The sequence below is a fragment of the Vespula vulgaris genome, chromosome 1 (genome assembly GCF_905475345.1).
Source record: "Vespula vulgaris chromosome 1, iyVesVulg1.1, whole genome shotgun sequence".
Taxonomy (NCBI): domain Eukaryota; kingdom Metazoa; phylum Arthropoda; class Insecta; order Hymenoptera; family Vespidae; genus Vespula; species Vespula vulgaris.
This window is the reverse complement of record NC_066586.1, coordinates 11,550,095-11,574,983: the sequence shown is the minus strand read 5'-3', so window position 1 is coordinate 11,574,983 and position 24,889 is coordinate 11,550,095. Positions and strand designations below refer to the sequence as shown.

The 24,889-nt window shown below is 34.3% G+C and overlaps 1 protein-coding gene across 1 annotated transcript in view; it reads right to left on the bottom strand.

Annotated features, from left to right (window-relative positions):
- Positions 1-24,889, bottom strand: part of LOC127064740 (UDP-glycosyltransferase UGT5-like) — a 43,665-nt gene that overhangs the window by 2,479 nt on the left and 16,297 nt on the right. The window contains exon 2 of the mRNA XM_050996245.1: positions 24,156-24,375. Within this exon, the coding sequence (XP_050852202.1) occupies positions 24,156-24,375 (220 nt within the window). The remainder of the gene's footprint in view (positions 1-24,155; positions 24,376-24,889) is intronic.

The following is a 24,889-nucleotide window of genomic DNA, read 5'->3' as shown; positions in this document are numbered from 1 at the left end:
GATAATGCCTGATAATGTTATTGTGCTTACCTGATTCTGTCTACATAGATCAATAATTTTTTTAATCGAAACTATCGATTTCTCGATTTCATAAGGAACTTCTTAAGTTTCTCCTATCGATACCGATGATATTAAAAAAATCAGTTCGATTTAACGATCCTTAAATTTGTAGAATCGTGTCGATTTATAAAATTATAAATAATCATGATTATTATCATTATTATTATTAACATTACCTATACGATCATTATTGTTAAAAATTATTGCAACTGGAACAAGTTCAATGATCCTTCTTCCATTTTCTAAAAGTCATGCTTTCCCTCTTTTTTCGAATTTCTCCTTTTTCGAATTTTTCATTTTTCTTTTCCAGAAACCTTCGGCGAACTCATTTCAACTACCAAGCTCGCAACACAAAAAATGCAATAAAAATGCAACACATACAAGAAATACAACGAGTCAAATGTAATTATACAAACAACTTCCAAGAAAACTTATTACTTTTGGGAATCGACCTGTCTGTTGGTAATAGAAAAAAAAAGGACAAAATATGGATCAGGAGAGAAATACGAGCAAATAGCGTGGATTTCGCTTTTATGTCGCGTACGGCAACTATTACCACTAGTATTACTACACTACTACTACTACTCCTAGTACTACTACTACTCCTAGTACTATTACTACTACTACTACTATTACTATCGCTATTACTACTACCACGATGACTACGGGAGAAGAGAAAACTCGGGTATACTGAAAAAGTAATAGCGGTCGCTCGCACTCGCCCGAAGCATCAAGTTTTTAAAAAGTTATATAGGCCGGTGAAGCTTGCATTCTTTTTTTGCTTCTGCGCACTTTTATGACAATTTTCGAAGCATGGATTTGTATTAAATGTAATTCAATTACTGTTGCGACGACGTCGCTAATTACTCCGTATATTAATTAAAATAAATAGCGAGTCGCGTTTAAGAAAGAACAAAATAAAATATCAATATTATATATGTATATACACATACATATAGGTCACATCTAAGTATATCCAATAAAATAACCGTAGTACGATTAAACGACATTTAAAAAGCATTAAAACTAACCAACAATAGATGTTAATTGGTTGAAAAATCGACTTTTATGTCGATAAATCTGTCTACTTCTTTTTTCCAAAGATAGAAAAAGGGAAAACTCGAAAGAGTCAGATAAGTTTTTCACGTATGTATAGGAGAGTACGAGAGAAAGAGAGAAAAAGAGAGGAAAAGAGAGAACGACTAACATACTATTTGTCTTGAAACAGAAATGAGAGAAATGCCGCTAAGGTTATCAGGAAAACTATCTGGAGGTATTATTATAGGAACACATCGTGGTAATAGTCGAACGTCGAACGTAATGGTTCCGATTATCTCTCTCTTTCTCTCTCTCTCTCTCTCTCTCTCCCTATTTTCCTAGCCCTTCTTCGAAAAGAAAAAGAAGAGATGATTCATCGGAAATAAATTTGGCAGATAAGAGAAGAACGTGACATGAAAGAGGTTCCAGAGAGAACTGACCGATCTTCGTTGCTCGACGTAATTGGACGAGCTAACATAGAACAAGAGAACGTTCTATTGGCTAGTTTCTTCCTTTTTCTTATTTTTCTTTTTTCTTTTTTTAGCTAGAAAGAGAAAAGGAGGAAAGAGGGTCTACACGTTGCCAGGATAGTTCGAAGGAAGTAACGTTATCGGAAGTTGTCTGAATTATTTAGTCACGAAAGTCTGAAGGCAGATGTCGCGAAAGTTACGGTAGAAACCATTTCTAGTCCCATTTCGGAGGCCGGATCGTATCTCCAGGGGATCATAATTCCCACGATATCTTGGATCGTTGTCGCTCGGCTCGAGCTTTCTCTGTCTCTATCTCTCTCTGGCACGTTACAAACTTACTTTCCCCAACTTCCGACTTGTAACGTTATTACCGAGCCGCTGGAACCCTTACCATCTCCCTTTCCGACCATTCTACACTCCTTATTCTTATTCTGTGATTCGACACCACGACCGATTCGTTCTACTCTCGTGTCTCTTATTTCTCTCTCTCTCTCTTTGTCTCTTTCTCTTTCTCTTTCTCTTTCTCTTTCTCTCTTCCTCGAATTTAAATAACACGATGTACTCGTCATGTTAGTGTCAGACATAATCGTAAATTCCTATAAATTTATTATAATCTTATCTTAATTTAAGGAACTTTAAATTGTAATTAAAAGAAATTGTTATTTGATTTAAATAACTTCTCTCGTTGAATTTAATTTTGAAGAAACTCGACGAAGATCGATTATAAGCCATTTTATACCTGACACATATTCTTTCCCGTGCTTATGCGTCTTAAAGAGCTATCGATGGCTAAGAAAAATGATTATATGTCACCTTACAATCGACCGGCCGATCGTATTTGACGTGTTACGAAATTCCAAATAGATCGAAAAGATCTGTGTCCCAATATGAATTTATTAAAAATCTTTATTAATCGATACTGCTGCGATTGAATCAATTTTTTCATCGACTTTCCTAAATCCGAAACGATATTATATTTATTTCGAGGCGTACGATTAGTTTTACGAGTCCACCATAATTCAAGAGACTTCTTTGCAATAAAAATAATCATCATTTCGATCTATCTTTTGAATTTAATTATCGAATTGAATGCGACGATTATTACGCTCGAGGGAGACATAATTCGCACGATATCTCCGCTCGTCGCTCTGCCAACAGTCCTGCCCTACGTTATAAACTTTGAGACTTGTAACGTTATCATGGAGATGCGACGAGACCTTTCTCTCTCTCTCCCTCTCCCTCTCTCTCTCTCTCTCTCTCTCTCTCTCTTTCTTTCTAGTTGCCTCTGATAACTGATACATAACTCGTGCACACTACTCACCTGTTTTCAACGAAAAACTTGACATGAAACACATACACGCATGCACACACACGTTCACACGTAGCGGTGAATTTCAGCTGGCACGATCGTTTAAACCTAAAATTCTGACAAACTTTACATCGAATATATTTCCTCCCTTGAATGATCCCGTCGTGTTTTATATTTGAAATTTTATCGTTTCGAAAAAGGAAACGCTTTGACAATCGAAGTATTTGTATCGAAATGGATGTTACTAAATAATACGATTCTAAAGTTCGAAGAGCAAATCAAGTGTGAAAGCACGATTTTAACGGTCCGTCGATCGTTCAAAACTGGTCATCAAGCTAAACGAATTACTTTTCATATTTCATAATGATAAATGGAATAAATTTCTATATACGCATGTATTATACCATATAAATATATATGTGTGTGTATATATACGTATACGAATTTAACGAACTGTTTTACGACCACAGTAGAATTTTCTCTTCGTTCGCTGAAAATAATTATTAACATCAAAATTTCATTATATTTTGAAATTCGCGCCATTCTTAAATTAAAGGCCCTTTAACTTCCGACCAAACAAGTAGATTCGAGTTTTTAACTCTTTTTAATTCCCGGATAATACATTTTTCACTCATCGAACAACGGTATCGAATCAACGAAGCGGCGAATTAAATAAAAAAGAAAGAATAAAGAAATACAAAACGAAGAAGAAACAATTTTACTTCGTTGTAGAAAGAATCGAATTGCAAGATATCTCGTGTCATCTAGAGGTAATATCCGTGTAAACGACAAGCTACGTGTGATCGAAAAAGCGTACTCGATCGATACTCGATTTCTATAATTCTTCGTCGTTCTCGTCGAGACAACGAACCCGTTGATCGGGATTCTAGAAAAGAAAGGAACGATCTCGTTAAAATTACTCGTTACGTATACACGCATACATAGACACACATATATATGTATACCATTTATGAGTTTTTTAAATTCGTGTCGTCTATGGGATAATCGTTGCGATGTTACGCGTTGATCGTTTAGCAAACTAGTAACGGAATAATCGTTTACACCCTCGGGGCTTCTGCTAATTGGATCGAAAATGGAAAAATCCTTCACTTCTATATATCCTTAGATATAATATAGAACTACACTGGGTGTTTCAACTGATTCGAGAACTTGATATATTTCTGTTGTAACGAAGTAAAAGAAGAAAATATGTCGAAGAAAGAAATCGTTCGATTCAAAAGGAAACGATTATTTAAATTAACATAGAATTTTAGTCAAGATCATTTTTCTCGAGAGATATAAAACTACTTTATATGTTTCTGTAAACCGATCGACATATTGTTATTACCGTTTCGTCGTTTATATAAAAAATATAAAAAAAAAAGAAATTTAAAATATAAATTTATTGACCTTCGGGATATAAATTTATTGAACTTTGAACAAAAACATTTAAAATTTAAACGTTTCGAAGCAAAACATTTATTTGTAAAAATGTTCAAAATGATTCTATCGAGTTTGATATATTTCCAAAGATATTTCAACTACTCGAGTTAGGTGAAACATCCTGTATATATGACATTTATAATACGTGAAATGCAAATAATGTACAAAGAATCTCGATTATGAATGCATGAAAGGATAAACAAAACCGTGTAGACAATAAATCATGTCTTTCACTCGTTCCTTTTTCTTACTTATGTACAGATGCATTTCATATCTAAGGAATTTATTTCTTCAAAAACAATGTTTAAATTCTGATTTAAAAAAGCGTTATTAAACGATTTCTATTATCGAGTATCAATTGATAACACGTGACTGAACCAACAATAAAGAGCTCGCATAATAATCCTAAAAATTATTAAATCGATTTCTACGTCGATTCAAGCACGAACCAAATCATTAACCGGTTGAATGATAAGGTACGTAATAATGAAGATGAATAATAATAGCTTTAGTCGGGGCTAGTCGAAGCGTCTAATAACTTCGAATGCGGTTTGATTCGAAGTAAGAGAGAGAGAAAGAGAGAAACGTACATATATATGCATATAGATTATATAAAAGGAAAGAAGACGGAGAAAGTAAGAAGGGGAAAAGAAGCCGAAGATTTAATCCGAGATTAATGAAATGCAGCCGATGGGTGCAGCGAGAGGAAACGAAGAAAAGATAAAAGTAAAAGAAATGGCTGAGCGAGCTTCTGAGAACGGGAGAGGTAGAAGATAGGGGAAAAGAAACGGAGAGAAGAGTGCGACGAAGTTAAGGAGCCGCGACGGATTTACACCGTCTACGTCCTTTTGAAATCCTTCCAGTGGCAGCCTAGTGGTGCACAGAGAAACGTACGTCCATGACAGAAAAGAGAGAGAGAGAGAGAGAGAGAGAGAGAGAGAAAAGGAGAAAGAAAGTGAAAGAAAGAAAGAAGGAGAGAGAGAGAGAGAGAGAAGGAGTAAGTAAAATGTACGAAGAAGGTAGGAGAAACGGAGATAGAGAGGGAGAGAAAGAGAAAGAGAGAGAGAACGAGTACGGCGAAATGGCCCTCGGGCCCCGAGCTCCGATCCAATTAGATTTTTAATAAAAGTTTACCCATCCCGCCGTTCTCTATCCTGGCTTGGTCTATTCCGCGAGTCACGTACCGGTCCGCGTCCCTACGGGCTGAGAAAAAGATTAACCGGTTCCCAGGGAAACCAGCCTTTTGACACCGACCTCTCGCATGGACCTTCGTCGGTGTCGGATTAAGAACTTCTCAGGCCAAGTGTTACCACCACTACCATCTCGGCCATCACTACTACCACCGTCTTACTCACTTCAACGATTTCCAACCACGAATCCAGAAAACTATTGTCGAATGATGATACTCGTAATACTTACTGGACCAGGGTATATTCCCAGAGCGATTTTCAAAATTAATCAGAGAAAAATTCTTCCAAAATATTTTCCAAGGGCGTTCCTCTCACGTCGAAGATAATAAAAATATAATTGAAAGAAACTACGATAGAATTTTATGATCCCACTTATGTTTTCTATCATCTAATTGCTTTCCTTTTTAAGAAAAAGAGGTAGATTAGATACTTAGATACTTCTTAGGACAAATGTTATCATCAATTTTAACGCCATCATTACTGTCAATCGTTATACTTATTTGTCGACGTTTATTTTTCTACGATTTCTGATCACGGATCTGAGAAATTATTGGATTATACGGACGATGATAATTATTGGATCAATGTATAATTCCTTTTTTCTCTAAGATTTTCAATATCAATCAAGGAAGATATTTTTTTCGAAATAATTTTATCAACCTTTTTTCACGCCGACGGTAATAAAAAGATAACTGTGAGTGTCATATAAACTTGATAAAAGATCTGGTTCGGATGGTAGGAATCGTGCGATGAAAAAAAAAATGGAACCAAAAAAAAGAAAGGATATTCGGTTACAACTACAATTTTATTGTATTCGGTGTTGTCAGTTTTTGTTCTCAACAAATACTCTGTTCGATGAGTTCGAACTGCAAGAGATAGTAGTTTTTATTAGAACTAGAGATTGAGTTTGTACCAACTAAAAACCGGATTAAAGAACCGTCATTATAACACGGTTTCAATTGTTCTTGAGTTAAACCGAGATGAGTTAGTTTTGTTAACGCGAAACGAAGGGCGAGACAATGACTGACGTAATTAGATGATATTCTAGATAGTATTCTCCAGTTTCTAGATAGTATTTTCACAGTCATTTCACTTATAACGAGAGTGAGTTTTTTAACTGATACATGTTCGAAATATTGAGTTTTCCAAACGAAAATGAATAAATGTAGAAGGTTTTTTTTTTGAGATAGTAGTAAAATGATCACTTGGCTATTAGTGAAAGTTCACGAGACGAGACGCAAAGATAAAAAAAATTATGACTACTATCTATCTATCTGTCTACCTATCTCTATAATCGATAAGTGAATTTTACCACCGGTTAAGTAATACTCAAAAATGACCGATATTCTTACAGGTATTGATATACATACGTGATTTTAATAGTTGTGATTAGAAAATTGTGAAAAAACTCGAACAAAAAGGAAGTAAGAAATAATCTTATAATCTCGCTTATATTTTCTATCCTTTAATTATTTTCATTAAAAAAAAAAAAAAAAAAAAAAAGATAAATTTAATTAGAAACTTTTCAGGCTTTCCATTAGTTTTATCGTTATCATTACTACCAATCGTTATACTTATTCATTAACGTTTATTTTTCAACAATTTCTGACCACAGATTTAAGAAATTATCACCGTACGATTATACTCGTAATATTTATCTCTTTTTCCCTACGCTTTGATTTTCTATATTAATCGAAGAAGATATTTCTTCAACATTTTTTTTCACAAGACTTTTCTCACGTGTCGGAGATAACAAAAAAAAAAAAATAACCGAGAGAAAATAAACAAGAATTTTATAATCTCACTTACGTTTTCTAAATCCTAATTTTTTTCTTTTTCTTTTCTCTCTTCCTTGTAGGGAAAAGAAATGAAGTAAAATATTGTAAGCGATTTTAAACGAGAAAACGAACGTATATTGTTATAAACGTTTGAAGATTATCATGCAGTCTTGTTGTTTGTACGGCCACCGGGTAAAACCTCGTGCAGTGTTAATTTTCCATAAACGTGTAACGCCGAGTATGCGAGAAAATGAGAGAGGGAAAGGGAAAAGGGAAAGGGGACTAGATGATGGTAGAGAAAAATAACCGTTTATTATGCATTATTACGAGCAATATAGTCCGAGGCGCGAACGAACGAACGAGCACGTGGCTTTCATAGAAGGTACTTTGCCGGTGTACAAGTAAAATGTTCTTCGTGTGGTGTATAAACGCTTGATTTAGATTGCACCGACAATGTGCACGCAGTACTTTAATCGTAATACTTCGTTTTACTCTCTCTCTCTCTCTCTCTCTCTCTCTCTCTCTGTCTCTCTCTCTCTTACTCAGTCACTTTCTTTCCCTCTCCTTCATTTTCTTTTCCAGCTTATAAGTTTGTTTTATTTTTGCAATTATAAAACCATTTGCATCTACTACCCTTATTTTCACGTTAATACTTTGAAGACAATAATAATCATTATTTCGATGTCTTCGATATTCTTCCACTTTTTCTTACTCTCTCTTTCTTTTTCATTATTATTTATTTTTATTGCTAAAGCAAAATGATGGCTCTACGCTATGTATGTAGATTTTTCATAATTTTTGTGTCTTTTCCCTTTCTGTTTTAGTATCTACATATATCTATTTAAGTAAATTATATATAAGACTTCTCTTTACTTTTCTCTCTCATTATGATTTATTCTTGCTGTTGAAACAAGATTGTGGTTCACCTTCTTATCACCGTTATCACGTTTAATGTGCGTTTGCGAAAGAATTGTAATTTATATAATCCACTTTATTCGTAAATATATAACCGAATTATTTATCCTTTTCCTGTAACATTTTTTTCTAATTGCAAAAAAAAGGATACTTATTACAATTATGTGAATTAACTGATAAGTGTTATAAAATATTTCTTAAAATAATTCTTCTGCATTATATCCTAAAATTTTTTTATTCGGAATAGAGAATCATGAGAAATCAATTCGTGCAAAAAAACAAATATCGTAGGATTTAATAAAATACCGATGATCTTGAAATCTCTTGAAAAAATAACCTGGAAAAAAAATTCTTCTCGCCATCAAACGTGCCTCTTAAAATACTGCACCATTTTCTCAAGTATTTTTTTCAAACCAAAAATAACAGAATTATTCAACCGATTTGTTTTAAAAGGTCACTTTGATTTAATTGTATGAATCAATTATAATTAATAATAATAATATTACTCAAATTCACTAAAATATACTCGCTAAAATATACTCAATGATATATTTTTCTGTTTCCTAATAAACTACGTTCTTGAACGTTCTTGAAAATTAAATTTGTCGCATTTGCCAAGAATGCGAAAATGGAAATACATTTACGGTCGTTGCCATTACAAGGACGAAAAATTGAAGAGGAAGGAATAAGATAACGAGAAAGAGAGAGAGAGAGAGAGAGAGAGAGAGAGAGAGAGAGAGAGAGAGAGAGAGAGAGAGAAGAAGAAGAAGAAGAAGAATATTGGAGAACTCCATCGAGGCGATCTTTCATGCGAATCTGTTGTGGTCGTCGCAAGAAGATCTGCATTTAGAATCTTAAAGGGCTCCGCCATAGACCGAAGGAATCTTTATGGTCGATTTGTTCTTGGAGACGGCCGGTCTACGCTTCTCCAAATAAGTATTTCGAGTTCGAGAATGGGCGGGATCCTTGGCAACGGCTGCCGATGCATATAGATCGGCTACCCTGTCCCTGACACCAATTCTAAATTATCGCATACCATAAAGGCAGAAAGACATAAAATCTACGTACACAGAAGCGATTGGGACACACCGGGTGTCCGAACAATCGTCGATCGTTCTCCTCCGAGACGAAAAAGATTTTTCGAGAATTCTTTTACGTTCCATTGGAACAGACATTTTTTTCTCTTCTTTTTCCTCCCCATTCGTTTGCTTTCCTTAAGTTTGATTAAATCCGAACGAATTCCATCAACGTTTCTTTTTGTTTCGATAAAGTAGTTGGTAAAATCCTATAATTACAGGTTGATAGAATGATTCTATCAAATAATTTCGTTTATCGTTGGAGTTATGCTACTCATAAAAGGAATTAATAAAGCGTAAAAAATTGAACTAGATGATAGGAAAAATTCTTTAATGATTGATAACGAGGCACCGATTTTTTTCGATATCGGACAATAACCGATATGAATCGGATAGCAAACTGCCGTATCGGTTATCGATCTTGGCAAGTATCGTTTCCGAGATAGTGGAAACTATAGGTAATCGATAAACTCGTTGCCAACTGTGTGTAAGATACAATGTGGCTATCGAATATCTCAACCGAAGAGTATTTGATATTGGACGATATTTAATTGTATTACTTGAAAATAGGACTTACTTTCAATATATTACTATCAAAATATTAACATTAATAAAATTATTAATTTTATATCCTCTAAACGTATCTCTCTCTTTTTCTTTCTCTCACACACAGATAGACACATACACGCATACGCGCGTGCACGCGTTATGCATATATTACATGTATGTATTATATATTACATTCTCTTTACGCTGGCTCATATACCTACATACATAGACACATACTCGCATAGAAAACCGATCTAGTTCCCAGAAGATTTCTCTCCTTCTACTAGACGGTCACGGTGGTCTGGAAGATCCAATCGCTTTTCAACGCTATACGTCTTTGTAACTCGATAAGTCGCCCGAGTAATGTTAGAGAGAGAGAGAGAGAGAGAGAGAAGTAAGAGAGAGTGAAGTAAAGTAGGAAGAAAATTTCGTCGTCCAGTGAGGATGAAAGTAGAACTCCCAAGATTCTCAAGGATGCAGCAGAGCGATATCGAAATTCGAAAATCTCGCTCTCCCTCTAAGATATTTGAACGTAAACTTCTTTCGAGTTCAGGTGGCGCTACGATTTAGAAAAACGTTTCAACAAAGAAAGAGAAAGGTCTCTTCGAAATTTTTCTCCTTAAATTTGGGAACTCACGAAGGGATTCATAAACACGAACTACCCTATTACATAATTCAAACTGAAAATTTGTGAAATTTGATTGATATTTCCTTTGTACCAGATTTTCTTTTCAAATCATTTGTATAAATTATAATCGTGCAACTTTGTAACGAGGATATCTTTTTGATTCGACTAAATGAAAAATTCTGAGAGATGATAAATATAATAATTATTCTGTTATAAATTTAATAGTTTCTTTATTCTAATTGAATTTATGGAAATTAATTAGTCGTCAAACGAAGGATTATATAATCAGTTAAATTATAAACCGAAGAATTTATTTTTCTCATTAAGCATTAATAAAAAGTTCAACCTTTTCTAAAGAAACTTCCAATTAAAATTTGTCGCGTGATCAATTAAAAACTTTTCAAACCTCTAAATATATGAAGGTGTTGCAAAATTTTTCGTACGAACATATAATATAACCATGCGTTCTGGTAATATCCAAGGTTAGAGAAAAGATTTTCACATAGAAGAAATTTGAAGGTCCAGTAAAAAGGAGAAGGAACGTACGACAACGGTTTCAAAGATATAACCGAACGAGATAAAAATCCTGATATCTTATCCTTCCTAGGAAATTTCAGTGAGTCTCTTTGGAAACACGTGGTGTGACGATTTAAAACGGAGGAACTTTTTCTCGTGACGTAAAAGAAGTTTTCATGTTCCATTCTTTAGGGCCACCATTGAAAAAGGAACCTCTTTATGGATTTCTCAAACCCACATTACCGAACAAACAATCAATTCACACTCGTTTTCTATCGTTAAATTTCACTATCTCGTATTGAACTGTACAAATGATTATAGCCCTTTAAACTTCAATAAACTATCCTTCGAAATACCATCCTATCGAAATTACTACAAACAACGAAATTTGAATTTTTCCTTTACATTCTAAACGATTAAATAAATAGAAATTATCGACTAGAAAATATGAAATAAAATATAAAATATAGTATAATCTTATTCTTCTAGATCAGTTTAGAAACACGAGACAAATCCGGTTTCGTTTCTAAATTTTGCGAACGATGGAATTTATAAATCCGTTATTTTTCATTATCATTAAAACGAATACAAATTCTATCACGCGTTTTAATAGAGAAAAGAATCGATTTTATAACAAAAACCATCAATAAAAGGCTTTCTACGGGTCAGCCTGTACCAATATCAAAAAATTTGACCTCGATAATTCCACGTTATAGTATAAATATCCCAATAAATTTCAATTCCATTTTAAACCAACACTATGTGCTTTTACGGGAATAAAGAGAAGGCGGCTCCATATATGAAAAGTTTTTATTTTGTGTCTGTGTCTATGTGCATGTGTGCATGTGTTTCCAAAAAACGAGCTCGACGAATTTCGCAAAAATACGTTCGTTCGGTGCTCTTGTTCTCTCTATCTCGCAGGTCACCCTGGCAAATGTGTTTCAGGACAGCTATATGCAATCCTATATGTTTTGTTTGTTACCATAACAGGAGGCCAGCAATTAACGTATCATTACGTATATATATTTTGGACGGTTACACGGTTGAATGTGAGATAAGTGGAACAAGAATGAAACGTGAACGAAACGAACATAGAAAGTAACTAAACCATCTGAACATAGATGCTTTCATATTTTTCATTATTGCTGACCATTTTTATTACCGTATCTTTATTTTCTTTTTTCGTATTAATTTGCTCGGAATTTCACGAAAAGATTTATATATCTTAAAACAAAGTACTCCAAAACTACGTCGAGCAAAAGCAAACTCATATATTAATTCGAATGTCGCTCATCACTTTATTTCTCATACTTGAAATATCTTCATTTTATTTGTACTTTTAATCGTACGCATGCTTGAATCTAATAAAAATGTAATTTACATTTTTTTTTCAAAGTTATATTAATTATAAATTTTAACAGCTGTTGTAAAAATTGAAAACAAGCTCAACGTTATTCGTCAATGTCATTGATTTTATCAATATCGTTGATAAAAGCATTAAATTATCCTCACAGTTATGATTTATCCACTTTCATGATTTCTCTTATATATTTAATACAATAAAAAAGAAAAATATAAAAAATGTATCAAAGATCTAATAAAAAGAACTATTTGAACGATTTCTTTCTTCCCATTTGTCCATATCGTAATACTCGTGAATTTTACATTTCAACTTATATATTAACGTTTTAGTAGCTATTGCATTTTTATCGGATTAACGTTAATCTCGGTTAACATATATTCAAATAAAGGATAAACTAAAACGAAAAGGAACAAAATTAAATAGCCAAAGCTTACTCTTATACATACGTAAATATATACGATGTTATCGACGACGTTCACCTTTTAACGACCTGACTAGAACTTCGTGAATAAATTAAACAATACAAAAGTAAGAGAGCAAACGGAGGAAAACAAAAACAGTGGTTACATCATCGAGCGACGAATCAACGATAAACATTTGTTTAAATACTTGTTCGATAATCAAAACGAAACAAGAACGAGCACGTTGATAAATATGTTCGAGCATTCGCAGATTGATGAGAAAACGTTACGACGGCAAGAAAATAAAAGTCATAATGGTCTTCGATATAACGCGAGTAACGTATCCAAGACTCGATTTGTGCTATCGCAATTTTCGAAGGAGAACACCGAGAGGAGAACTCGTTATATCGCGAAGACGATCAACGATTCTTGAGAGAAAGAAGGAGAGATAGAAAAAGGAGGTCGTCGTCGTCGTCGTTGTCGCCGCTTGCGCGTCGTTACGCGGCAATGCTCTTTTCGCTCTTCTATCGTATTTCTCCCTTTTTCCCACCACCCCCTTTGAACCATTACATCCCTTACGGACGAGCAGGTGCGTCGAAGCACTCGGAGCTTCCACAGTTCTCGTACTCGTCCCTGCAAAAGGGTGCCGTCTCGTCCTCCCTATTCCACCTACACGCTGTCCCCACCCTTTTCTTCCGTATCAGACAAGAAATAAGAGTCCGAAGCACATTTTGCCTCTCGAATAAATCTGACCGGTTGAGAGAAAGATAGAGATAGAGAAAGACAGAGAGAGAGAGAGAGAGAGAAAGAAAACGAAAGGGAAGAAAGTAAGAAGAACAAAGATGCTCCAATGTTAGGTCCATGAACAGAAAGGGTGGAAACGTTCACTTGTGAAACTGGTACTCTGTGAAAGGGTTACAAAAGAGAGAGAGAGAAAGAGATAAAGATGTATATATATATATATATATAGAGGAACAGATGAAGAGAGAGAGAGAGAGAGAGAGAGAGAGAGCAAGGATGAGAACAACAGGGCAATAAAGAAGACAAGGCTCACCTCGTCTGCTACGAAATAGAGAGAGGAGGATGAACGTGAGAACGCGGAAGAGAAAGAGAAAGAGAAGGAGAAAGAGAGAGACAGAGAAAGAGAGAGAGAATGCTCGGTGTCGAGCTAACTCGGCGACGAAGCCGCACTACGTTATCCCTCGAGCGTAACCGAAGAAGAAGAGCAGAAGCGAGGGCGTGTCTCGTACCTCCTTACAAACTGCCGAAACTTTGACTATGTCTCTCTCTCTCTCTCTCTCTCTCTCTCTCTCTCTCTCTCTCTCTCTTTCTCTTTTTATCTCTCTCTCTCTCTCTCTCTCTCTCTCTCTCTCTCTCTCTCTCTCTCTCTCTCTCTCTCTCTCTCTCTCTTATTGTGTCATGTCTTATCTCGTTATTTGTTTTTATTTTTTACGTAAAGTAAATGGTAACTATTAACGCAGATTTCTATACCAGTTTAAAAGAGGAAATCATTATTTTCCATTTCGTTTTAAGATCCTGATACGCCTTCACGGAACGGTGGAAATTTAACGAGGAAAATGTTTCTTTAAAGGTGGAATAATATAAACGTATCGGGATTAACTTTATGAAGATACGTGCCGTCGCGTTTTAACGGTTGGTGTTAAGCTACTACGAGATCTACGTGATTCGAAAATCGAAACTGCGTCGCTCGTTAAAAGGGATAGAAGTAGAAACAGAAGAGAAAACGGAAAAAGAAATAATCGTCTTTTACATCCTCGCAAACTCGAACCTTTTGAAAATAGAAGAAAAAGAAACATCGGGAACATCTGTTCGACATAAAATGAGGGATATGTTACGCTCGTGGGTAACGAATCGTTGAAATTTAACTTCCAATTTGAAAACAAATTCTATATTCATGATATCATATCGTTATCAAGTTTTGTTATATGAATAACCAAAATCGATTTATAACAAATGAGTGAAGCAAATTAGTTGAACGGTATAATATCGTAATTATGAACAACGAAACCATTTATGGGGAAATTTACACGAAGCTTGAAAGGAAGTTATTACTTTGACATTTTCATCATGCACATTATGGCTTCGCATAGGAAAACTACTAATTATAAAACTTATAGCTAATACACTAGGCTACATCCTGGCAAATGGGGTAAGGCTAATTATTAAAACTTTTTAATTGCATTATATATCTATGTATATGTATATTTAACTCGGTCAGTTTCGAACTTTCGATCTACAAAATGTACCTTTACCTTCTTAGTGTAATATATCCTGAAATCGATTAAAAGGAATTACAAAAGACGAAACACAGATCTCCGAAACAAAGCGATCATTATATAACCGCAAATAAAATCGAAATAACTTCTTAAGTTCTTTTTTATCCTATCGTGAAACAATAATGATACCAAGGGATTACAAATAATCGATTTAATGGTCCATAGGAAATCCTCCCAAAGAGGATTGTGAAGAGCAGGAGGCTCCCAGGTTTGATTTTAATCTCTTAAAAACGACATTAGGTGAAATTATTTCTACTAGAGGCGTTCGCGATCGAGCGCAAAAGTCTGTTCCGTGCAAAGCATTAGGAGAATGACCGCAATAAAATCGCATAGTGGGCTTGTGGTGGAAGGGAGATGTTTAAACGCGAACCACATTGCTAGGTAGAATGAGGAAAAAGAAGACTCGAAAGTTGGCTTGCGAGCGCAATCGCGTTCGGAGATCTTGTGAAAGAGAATCGAACGATCTTCTCTTTCTCTTTCTTTCTGTCTCTATCTATCTATCTATCTATCTATCTATCTATCTATCTACTTCTCTCTCTTTCTCTCTCTATCTCACTCTATCTCTTCTCTACCACCCTATTCGCAGCAAGGACGTAGAGAATCGACTAGCATAAGATGCACGAGCACTGGCACGGTTCACGGCTCTCGTGCGATAGGTCGTAAACCGTGTTCGACCATATTACTTTAAAACCATTTCCGGATGGTGGTGGCTATATTTATCATTTATCGATACGAAGAGGATCCACGCCAAAGTGTTCTGCCTTATACGTTGATGACCCTGCCATTATTGGGCGATTTCTATTGCACGAGGAACGTTAACTGTTACTACTATTCTGCAAACTCGTAAGTGTACTTACACTTCTCCTCGTAAACGATAACGAAGAAACTTTTTGCTTTTGATTTAACAACAAGTATTTATATTAGCCGATAACTCTTCGATACAATTCCGACAAAATGTAATATATTATATTATATATTTGTATGGAAGAGGAACGATTAGAAATTAAATTAAATAACGGAGATGTGTTAAAGTATTATTAGGAAGATTTTACGAAAATGAGAATTTTTTAGCGGCTTTTACTTTTTATATTTTCATTATTATTAAATAGGATTATATTTTTAATATAAAAAAGAAAAATAATATCTAACTGTAAGTATATCGATAAATAATGAAAAATGTGTAAAATAATGTATTCATTTATGAAAAATTGTCTTATATATAAAAATCATCAAATTTGAAACGTTTAATAACTCAACAATGACTTATGTAAAATACATGTGTAGATACTGTTTCAAAACCAATTACGTACTGTATCGCAAATTCATGATTCAAATTACAATACATCGTAACAAAATAGCTTTAGAATTATATAGGTATAAATTTCACGTGTTAGAAATAATTAACATTAGTCATTGATATTTTAATAACAGTTTTATTTTTATGAATAAATTATGTTTGACCGATGTTAAAATTATCTGCTTTATAATGCCATATATGCGGTTTCAGCGAAATAGCCACTTAAATCGAATGAATGAGTTTGAAGTGAAGTTAGTTCGCGTCATAAGTTTGGCGACGAGCCACTATTTTTGTTCATTCTATTTCGCATGATCTGTTGGTGAGCATGTGTTGAGTCAGTCAACTTTTTAGTTTCAACAACTCACTTTGATTTATGTTATCTTAAAAGTTCATTGTTTTTAATAACTTTCATTTAATGTAAATTATATATAAACTTTGACTTTCTATTATTTAATTCTCTATGTGATTCGAACGAGATTTTTGTTAACTTATAATTTCAACATTTTCCGAGTTTTGAAAAACTATGTGACAAAAGACTAAAAATTAATCAAAGGATGGAAATATGAATATTAAAACGAACATATTTTTTTTATTTAAAGGGCATTCCGTATTGTTTCTTGATAGTTATTACAGTATCTTACTGTTACGCTAATTATGATTAAATTTTTTTACGGTCAAAATTATCAAAAAATGGCCCGAAAGAAGAAATTAAGTAGATAATAAACGTCGATTATTTTTCGAAGACTTCGATCTGTTTGTTATTTTTAAATTTTAAATTAAAAATTATTTCGTTAAGACTGTGATACTAATGTTTGATTTATTTAAAGCGATATTTAGGGATGCCACGAGTCTCAGATTTTGCAATTTGGCTGAATACCGAAATTTCGATTGAATTATCGATTTTTACATCAGGTAGATGATATGGTCAACAGCATTTTTTAGGCTTCTGTTTGAATCCATTATTTTATTACTATAACATAGTACATTTATTACAAGAATCTCTGCTATAAATATACTTGATAAAAAAAAGAATAAAAAATATATATATATTTATATTTATCGATATATGTACCAATAGGATTAAATTCAATTGTTTTTCACCTGAAAATACACAAAGTCCGAATAAATTACGAGATATATCGGATAATACTAATACCAGAGATACACCAAATTTGAAGCTTAATAACTCAACAACGATCCATGCAAAATACATGTATAGATAGTGTTTCGAAATAACTTCGATGTTTAACTAGAAGAATAAATAATAAAGAATATTGTTATTTAATAATGTAAACGTGACTTTCACAAGGCTCTCCAAGATCGTTTCAAAGTCAAATAATTATTGTCTCTCTTAACATCGTTTGAAACATTTGTTGGCATTTTCAATATTTAGAAAATTTATCGCATATATACATTTAATGCAGAGTTGTTTGAGACATTTAACCTTCGATCGCAATAATAGTCTTAATATTTTTTCGAATCCTCTTTATGTTAATTATACTACAGTGAGCATATATTTTTTTTCGATGAATTTGATGAATTTTCTTTTTACATATTCGTGAATTTCGATCGAATAACCAATACGACCAAATATTAAAAATGTATATTAGTTAATGTTAATATACGGCAAAATCTGATATTCAAAGCATCTCTTGTAGTATTGGATTTATTTATTCTATCGTACTCAAGTCCTGTATACTCAGTTCTGTATAACTTTTAGGAAAGTTTCTGAATTATCTTGTTAAATATAATAATTAATTTACTCTTAAAAGAACGAAACTGAAAATTACTTTTATGTTGATTGTTTAAATTTTTAGATTATTCTCCTATAAAAGGAACAAATTCGAGATCGCAACTGTAATGGGTTTTGTTCCTCTTTTTCTGGTAAAAATATAGCCTATTTTTATTTGAAATATAATGTTTTAAATATCATTTCTTTAATTCTGACTGTATATTTTGGAAAAATGCTTGTATAATCATAAATACATATTCTATTGTCTGACCGACTTTGCAACAATAACATATCTTGTTTCATGTTATAAACCAGTTACAAATCCATTAAATATATTGAAAAAGATGTATACAAAAATACTACCAAATAACTCCTGTTTTTGTAAAATCATCCATTACTGAAGATATTTCTTTTTATCATACTTCATACTTGACATAAATATTTACGCGAGGTAATATTAAAAATTTTCTACCTTGATGTTCAAAATACTTACTACTACGTTTAATCTACCTTCAATAACAAATCTATTTTTATCAAAAAAATTTATTGTATATCTACCATAAGATAGTTATTTATTTCTCGATATTATTTATTTCTATAAAGAAAAAAAAGAAATTGAAAGAAACGAATAACATCCACAAAGAACGTTATACAAATAGCGTATAGTAAGACACGGAAATCGAAACCGTCCATTGGAATTCGTATTCAATTTATAATCTTCGATAAGGATAACGATATCAACATCGTAGATGGACCAGTGGAAGCGTATTTTAAAATTGAAGACTCTTCGGTGAGGAAATCGTAGGAACACATGTAGGTACATTTGTACATGTCTATGTACATGTATACGAGAACTATGTATCCGTGTGTGCGCGCACGTGCGCATGCGTGTATGTATGCGTTTGTGTGCAAGTTTGTGTGTGTGTGTGCGTGAATACACTCGGGAGGAAAAAAGAAAAATAAATAGAGAGAATAGAAAAGCAATCCCATGGTAGGAAAGATCGAAGCAATTTAAGCGACCGCATAAATAAATAAAAGCTATCGTTACCTAGCCATGAGATATCTGTTCGCAGGTAATCCAAGAGCGATTAAATAGGTAAGTCGTAAGAGAAATATCGAGAACATGCGGATTGGCAAAATCGATAGCTGTGGAGAACGGAATAGCATCTAAAATTCAAAGCCACCCTCGTAAATCCACGGAACTGCTAATTACACTCGCTCGGAAAGACGCGGACAGCGTGCCGCAACTCCGCTAATCGCAATATTTTCATATATCCTTCCGTGATTTATGATACTCATTCGTTTTTCTCTTTTCCTCGACTTTTGTTCCCGTTGAAAATCCAACGAACGCGTTTTCTCGATACAACGACGCAAGAGGATATTGCGCTTGGCGCGTAGCAGATTTATTTCTTTTATTTTTGAAAGAAAGAGAAAGACAAAAGAAAAAGAAAGAGAAGGAAAGATAAAGAAAGAGAGAGAGAGAGAGAAATAGAACGGTCCCTATGTCGTGGGCACGCTGCAAATCACTTTTAATTAGATTCGGAAGTGTTTCGCCATTCCCCGTAGGAATGGCAAAGAAAACGAGAGACCGAAAGGGGAATCCGCGACGTCGTTAAAAATATTACCCTGTGTAATTAAATACGAGAATATCCCTTTCGTTATACGCTGTTTTTAGCGCCCGAAATTCGCGCTTGTCGAAAAAAAAGAAGAGAAAGAAAGAAACGAGAGAAAGAGAGAGAGAGAGAAGGAAATAGTAAAATGTTTATAAGCATGACCTACATTCGTTAGAACGAAAGAAAGAGAAAGAGAAATAAAGAGAGAAAGACCACATAATTCTAGACATTTCATAAGAGAAGATGTGCGTCTGCTTAGGCTAGAACATTTAACGAGGTAGTTATCCATATTAGAACAGCTGCGCGTATGACGTTTCTAATATGTATATTCAAGTATATTCGTCGAAAATTCAAGATATTCGATCATAAATTCACACTGTGTTAATTACAGCTCGTTGACACCTACTACTTTCATTAAGAGAACGATAAAAAGAGCAAGAGAGAGAGAAATAGGTGTCACGTGTCACGTTGCATGAAAACGTTCGGATCGATACTGATATTTTAATGTCAGCTTTCGCTATTAATAAAACATTTAATTATTCGATATCGAAACACCGAAATAAAACATTCGATATCAACGGAAAAATCTTACGATATTTGTGGAAAAAATGGAAAAAGAAATTGCTATCTTATATTCATTCGACATGTCCATCATCTATTATCGCATAATAGTCGATATAGCATTAAACAAACAAACAACTGTCACGAATTTTTATTTCAAGAAAGAAAAAATCAATTATCGTTCATTATTTATTTGAATGTATTAAATAAAAATAGTCCGAATTAATTATCAATAAAGAAGTTATTTAAAAAGAGAAAAAAAAACTGCATTTAGTTATCAATTACACGATCGAAATTATAATATATATTTTTAAATTCATGATCATCCTTGAAGTTATCCTAATAAATCCGAAGAAAAACATTTTTTCTTACATCAAAATATCAAGAACAATGTAAACCAAAAAGAGTTAAAGGCTCGAGCTAGGGAAACATAGATAGACGATTCTAATATCTCATTCGGATCTCGTTCGTGTTTTAGATAGCACGTTAGTCAGTTCCAGCGAGCTTTTTTACATTATTCGTTAGCCTTAATTCTTTTTCAAGGAGAAAGAACGCGTCTAATCAAGTGCCATGCTTTGCCAACGTTCCTCGCAAAAAAAAAAACCAAAGCTCGTTCCTTTTCCTTCTCCTTTTCCTCCTCCTTCTTTCTCTTCTTCTTCTTCTTCTTCTTCTTCTTCCTTTTCTATCTCATTATTTTTCAGATTTGTTAATTAGCTCCGACACGATTACAAGACACCAACGGTAAAATGTAACGTGTCTTCATTATTCGAACGTTAAGGAGAAACTCCCATGGAGTCAGAATTTCGCATGATTGTCGTCTAGCAGCTTGGCTAGTAGCAACGACCAACCGGTAAACCGGCAAATCGGTAACAGGTGCAAATGAAATTTGTTTAGAAATAAAATTAATATTTAACGTACATACATATATGGGGGTATGTATAGTTACGCGGGACACCGTTTTAACGAGGGTATTATCTCGACCGGTAGTCGCGGAACGTTAGTTGAGTACGCTTAAAATACAAGGACGGCCCTCGTAAATCGCCCTGCTAATTAGCGTGATACGGATCAGCCTCTCGTACGACGACGTAGAAACGAGAGAGTCGCGTCTGCAAACGGTGTATATTGTACATTTCGCTCTTTATCTTTTTCTCTTTCTCTCTTTCTTTCTCTCTTTTATTCATTCTCTCTCATTCATTCCCTTTTTCTTGTTCCTATTATTACCTCGTCGAAGGGCGTTATCACATAGCGTACACGTACGAGCTTCCATTTTCTACTTTCATCGTTAACTCGAAAACTAACTCGATGAAAAGTGCGACACGGAAATTTCAGATTTACTAACCAATTTAGGCACGTTTCCGATAAAACGTATAACTCTAGGACAAAACGATCGTTACTAAAGGATAGGAGAAAATTATTCGGTTATCACCGACTACGAAATTATTATCAATTATTTCAACGATCGACCGATAAATCTCGTTTCGTTGTTTTCTTTTTCTTTTTATTTCTTTTTTCTTTTTCTTTTCCCTTCTTTTTTAAATAAAATCAACGAAACTTTTAATCACCTATAATGCGGTTTATTGAACACGAGTGTACGGTCTGCCAATTAAAATTTACATTTAATCAGTTTTCAAAGTCAGCGGTAATATACGATTAATAGCATTTAAATTTGAGGTGAAATTCATTAAAAAATAAATTAGTTAATTAATGCCTTTTGCATTTACGACCAAAGCTTCAAAAACAAGAAATACATCCTTCTCTCTCTCTCTCTCTCTCTCTCTCTCTCTCTCTCTCCCTCTCCCTCTCCCTCTCCACTTTTCGTCAGTCTTAATCAGTGTTTATAAATGAACTTTAAAAAATAAATGATTAATAAATCGAATGATTGAGTTACCCGTTCCAATTCTTTTTCCCCTGATCAAATCGAAGCACGAAAATGGCTTAGCGAGTTTGTCGTGGTTTCGCGTGGATTATCGTCGACGATGTTGGTCAGAGGAAAGACAGGAGTCAGAAACCACGCGGAAACTCGACCACTGCCGCGTCGACAGAGTGGAAGAGTAAGAGAGAGAAAGAGAGAGAGAGAGAGAGAGAGAGAGAGAGAGAGAGAGAGAGAGATGGGTCGGTCGACAAGTTATTCGCGGTTCACCATTGAATAATTTAACGTTTAATTTCACGTTGGTTCGTCGTCGTCATCGGCATACCGCGGTACCGTTGATTCGTACCGTGAAACATTTAGCACACGCCAAATTTCCCATGCGACTCGCCGGATAATACCCACCATACACATACCTGCGTAGGGATAAAGGGACACGTATGTACGCATGCGCGCACACGTGCGTAAGCATGAGAAGCGTGTTTCGCATTCCGTAACTCCTCTTCGCCCACCCATTTCCATCCCACCCCCACCTCTGTTCTCAACCACCCGTATCCATTCTCACCCTCTCGTATTTATTCGCTGATCGAGAATGATCGCTATTGCTTAATCGATAAAGCCATAAACGTTTCCTTGAAAATTTTACTGGGTTTAATCGAAAAATTTTACGACCTGTTATTTGTCGTTTCCAAAAATGAATGAGATGGGAAGATTGATGGATGAACTTTTCTACTTGCTTGGTACAACGAGCTTTCTCCATATAAGGTTACTCGCAAAGTGATTGTGTTCGTAGAAAAATGTAAAAAGTAAATTCCTCGATAATTACGAAATACGTAAATCAAAAGGGATCGAAGTATCTAGTCTGATTGTTATATTTTAACAAAATGTTTCTCTCTTACGATAAACGAAATTCATGATTTCTTTTTTTGTCAGATATTCATCGTTACATTCCGTTCCACGATTCTCTCTTACTCTTTTTTTTTTAATGTTATTCTTATTGTTATTACCATTATTACTATTTATAACTATAACTATAAAAATGTATAAATTAACATAAATCTATAAATTTCAACATTTTCATTAAAACTATTACATCCTCTGCTATTATCGTTGCAACGAAATAACAAATTGTTACTCCAGAGCACCTCTGAATCACATCTCTACCATTAAAACAAACAAAACCTTCCTAAAAGCTTTCCCAACTCTTTTCACAGATAATCTTTCTTAATCCAACATTTAAACTCCGATCGCTTTATCTCGATAACAAAAAACACCAATTAAAGAACTCGAATAAAGAAATCCTATTTCTACAAAATTTCTATTCATTCATTCAATCACACTACTTCCGAGACACTATTCTCATTATTATAATTGTTAATTGCCAGATATCTTTCCTGCGATTGAGTAAATGTCATTTTAATTAAAATCGTAATTCTACGAGTATTAAAAGTCTTATCGGTTCTAACAATAAGTATGATACCGGTATTATTATTCGTAATTCCCGCTTGACGGGATAAGAGTCGGTAAAAAGTTGACGGAATGAAAAGAGAGAAAATCATTGTTAAGAAGAGAAAGAGAAAGAGAGAGATGGAGAAGGGATGGAGGAAACGTAGCGTCAAAAAACGAGCAAGCTAGAAGAAAGGGTAGAAGCGGCAGTGAACCGCGTTACGGATTAACGGTGCGCCGGTACGGCAACGACGATGCACTTCCCGCATATCCTAGCCTCCGGACAGCTCGTGAGATATTCAACGGAGCGAATATCCGGCCAGATTATACGATTTTCCCCTCTTTCCATCGCCTTTTTTTTCCTTTTCTTTCTAAATCCTGTGCTATGATGCTGGAAAAGGGAGAGAGAGAGAGAGAGAGAGAGAGAGAGAGAGAGAGAGAGAGAGAGACGAAGGAAAAAAACGAATAGCAACGCGAAACTCCAACTCGGAGCCGATATCTTTCGAAAAAAAAAGAAAGAAAAAGAGAGAAAGAGAAAATTGGCGAACGAACGATACGCCGGTCACGGTTGAAAGAAATGAAGGGGGGACTCCCTGGATAACGTACCTAGTGTTATTGAAAATCTCGTCCAAAGCATGCCTGAAGATGTCCTCGTTTATTTCCTCGTACTCGAGTAATATAGATACACCTCTGTATTCTGCAGTCACGGCATTTACATACTGATCACCGTACATCGGTATGAGAACCATTGGGACACCCGTGTAAACAGCTTCCGTGAGACCCAACAAACCGGCGTGGCCCACATATGCTTTTACGTTCGGATGATCTGAAAGAAACATTTGCGAAATGGTTAATAAAATTATATTGATCGATATAAAATATAAGATCTATCAAAAAGTTCTTTCCTCTTTCTTCAAGTAAATGACAAAAAATAATACATCCTCGTGATATTCATTAACGATTAATTAACAATATCATTTTCATTAATATTAACAACTTCCTTCGATCTTAACCAAAAACTTTGGAATTTCTTTACGATAAAAAGGACTCGTCTTTGGAAAATATAATCTCATCCAATACTGTCGGAACTTTGCAATAAATTTAATAATTGGATCACTTGAACGTTTTCCTTACGATCCTGCTTAATAGGTAAATATTGACGATAAAAAGATGAGATCTTTTTTTAATCGTCTTGTTTTAAATGCGATGTTAATAGGATTATAATGTTATCATATCGATTTGAAAATAAAAAGAGAAACGACTAACTTCTCCGTCTAACTCTTTTCAATTTTTTCCCTCCTTAAAAACCATTCCAACCGATTCCCCCGGAAGGCAGAAAA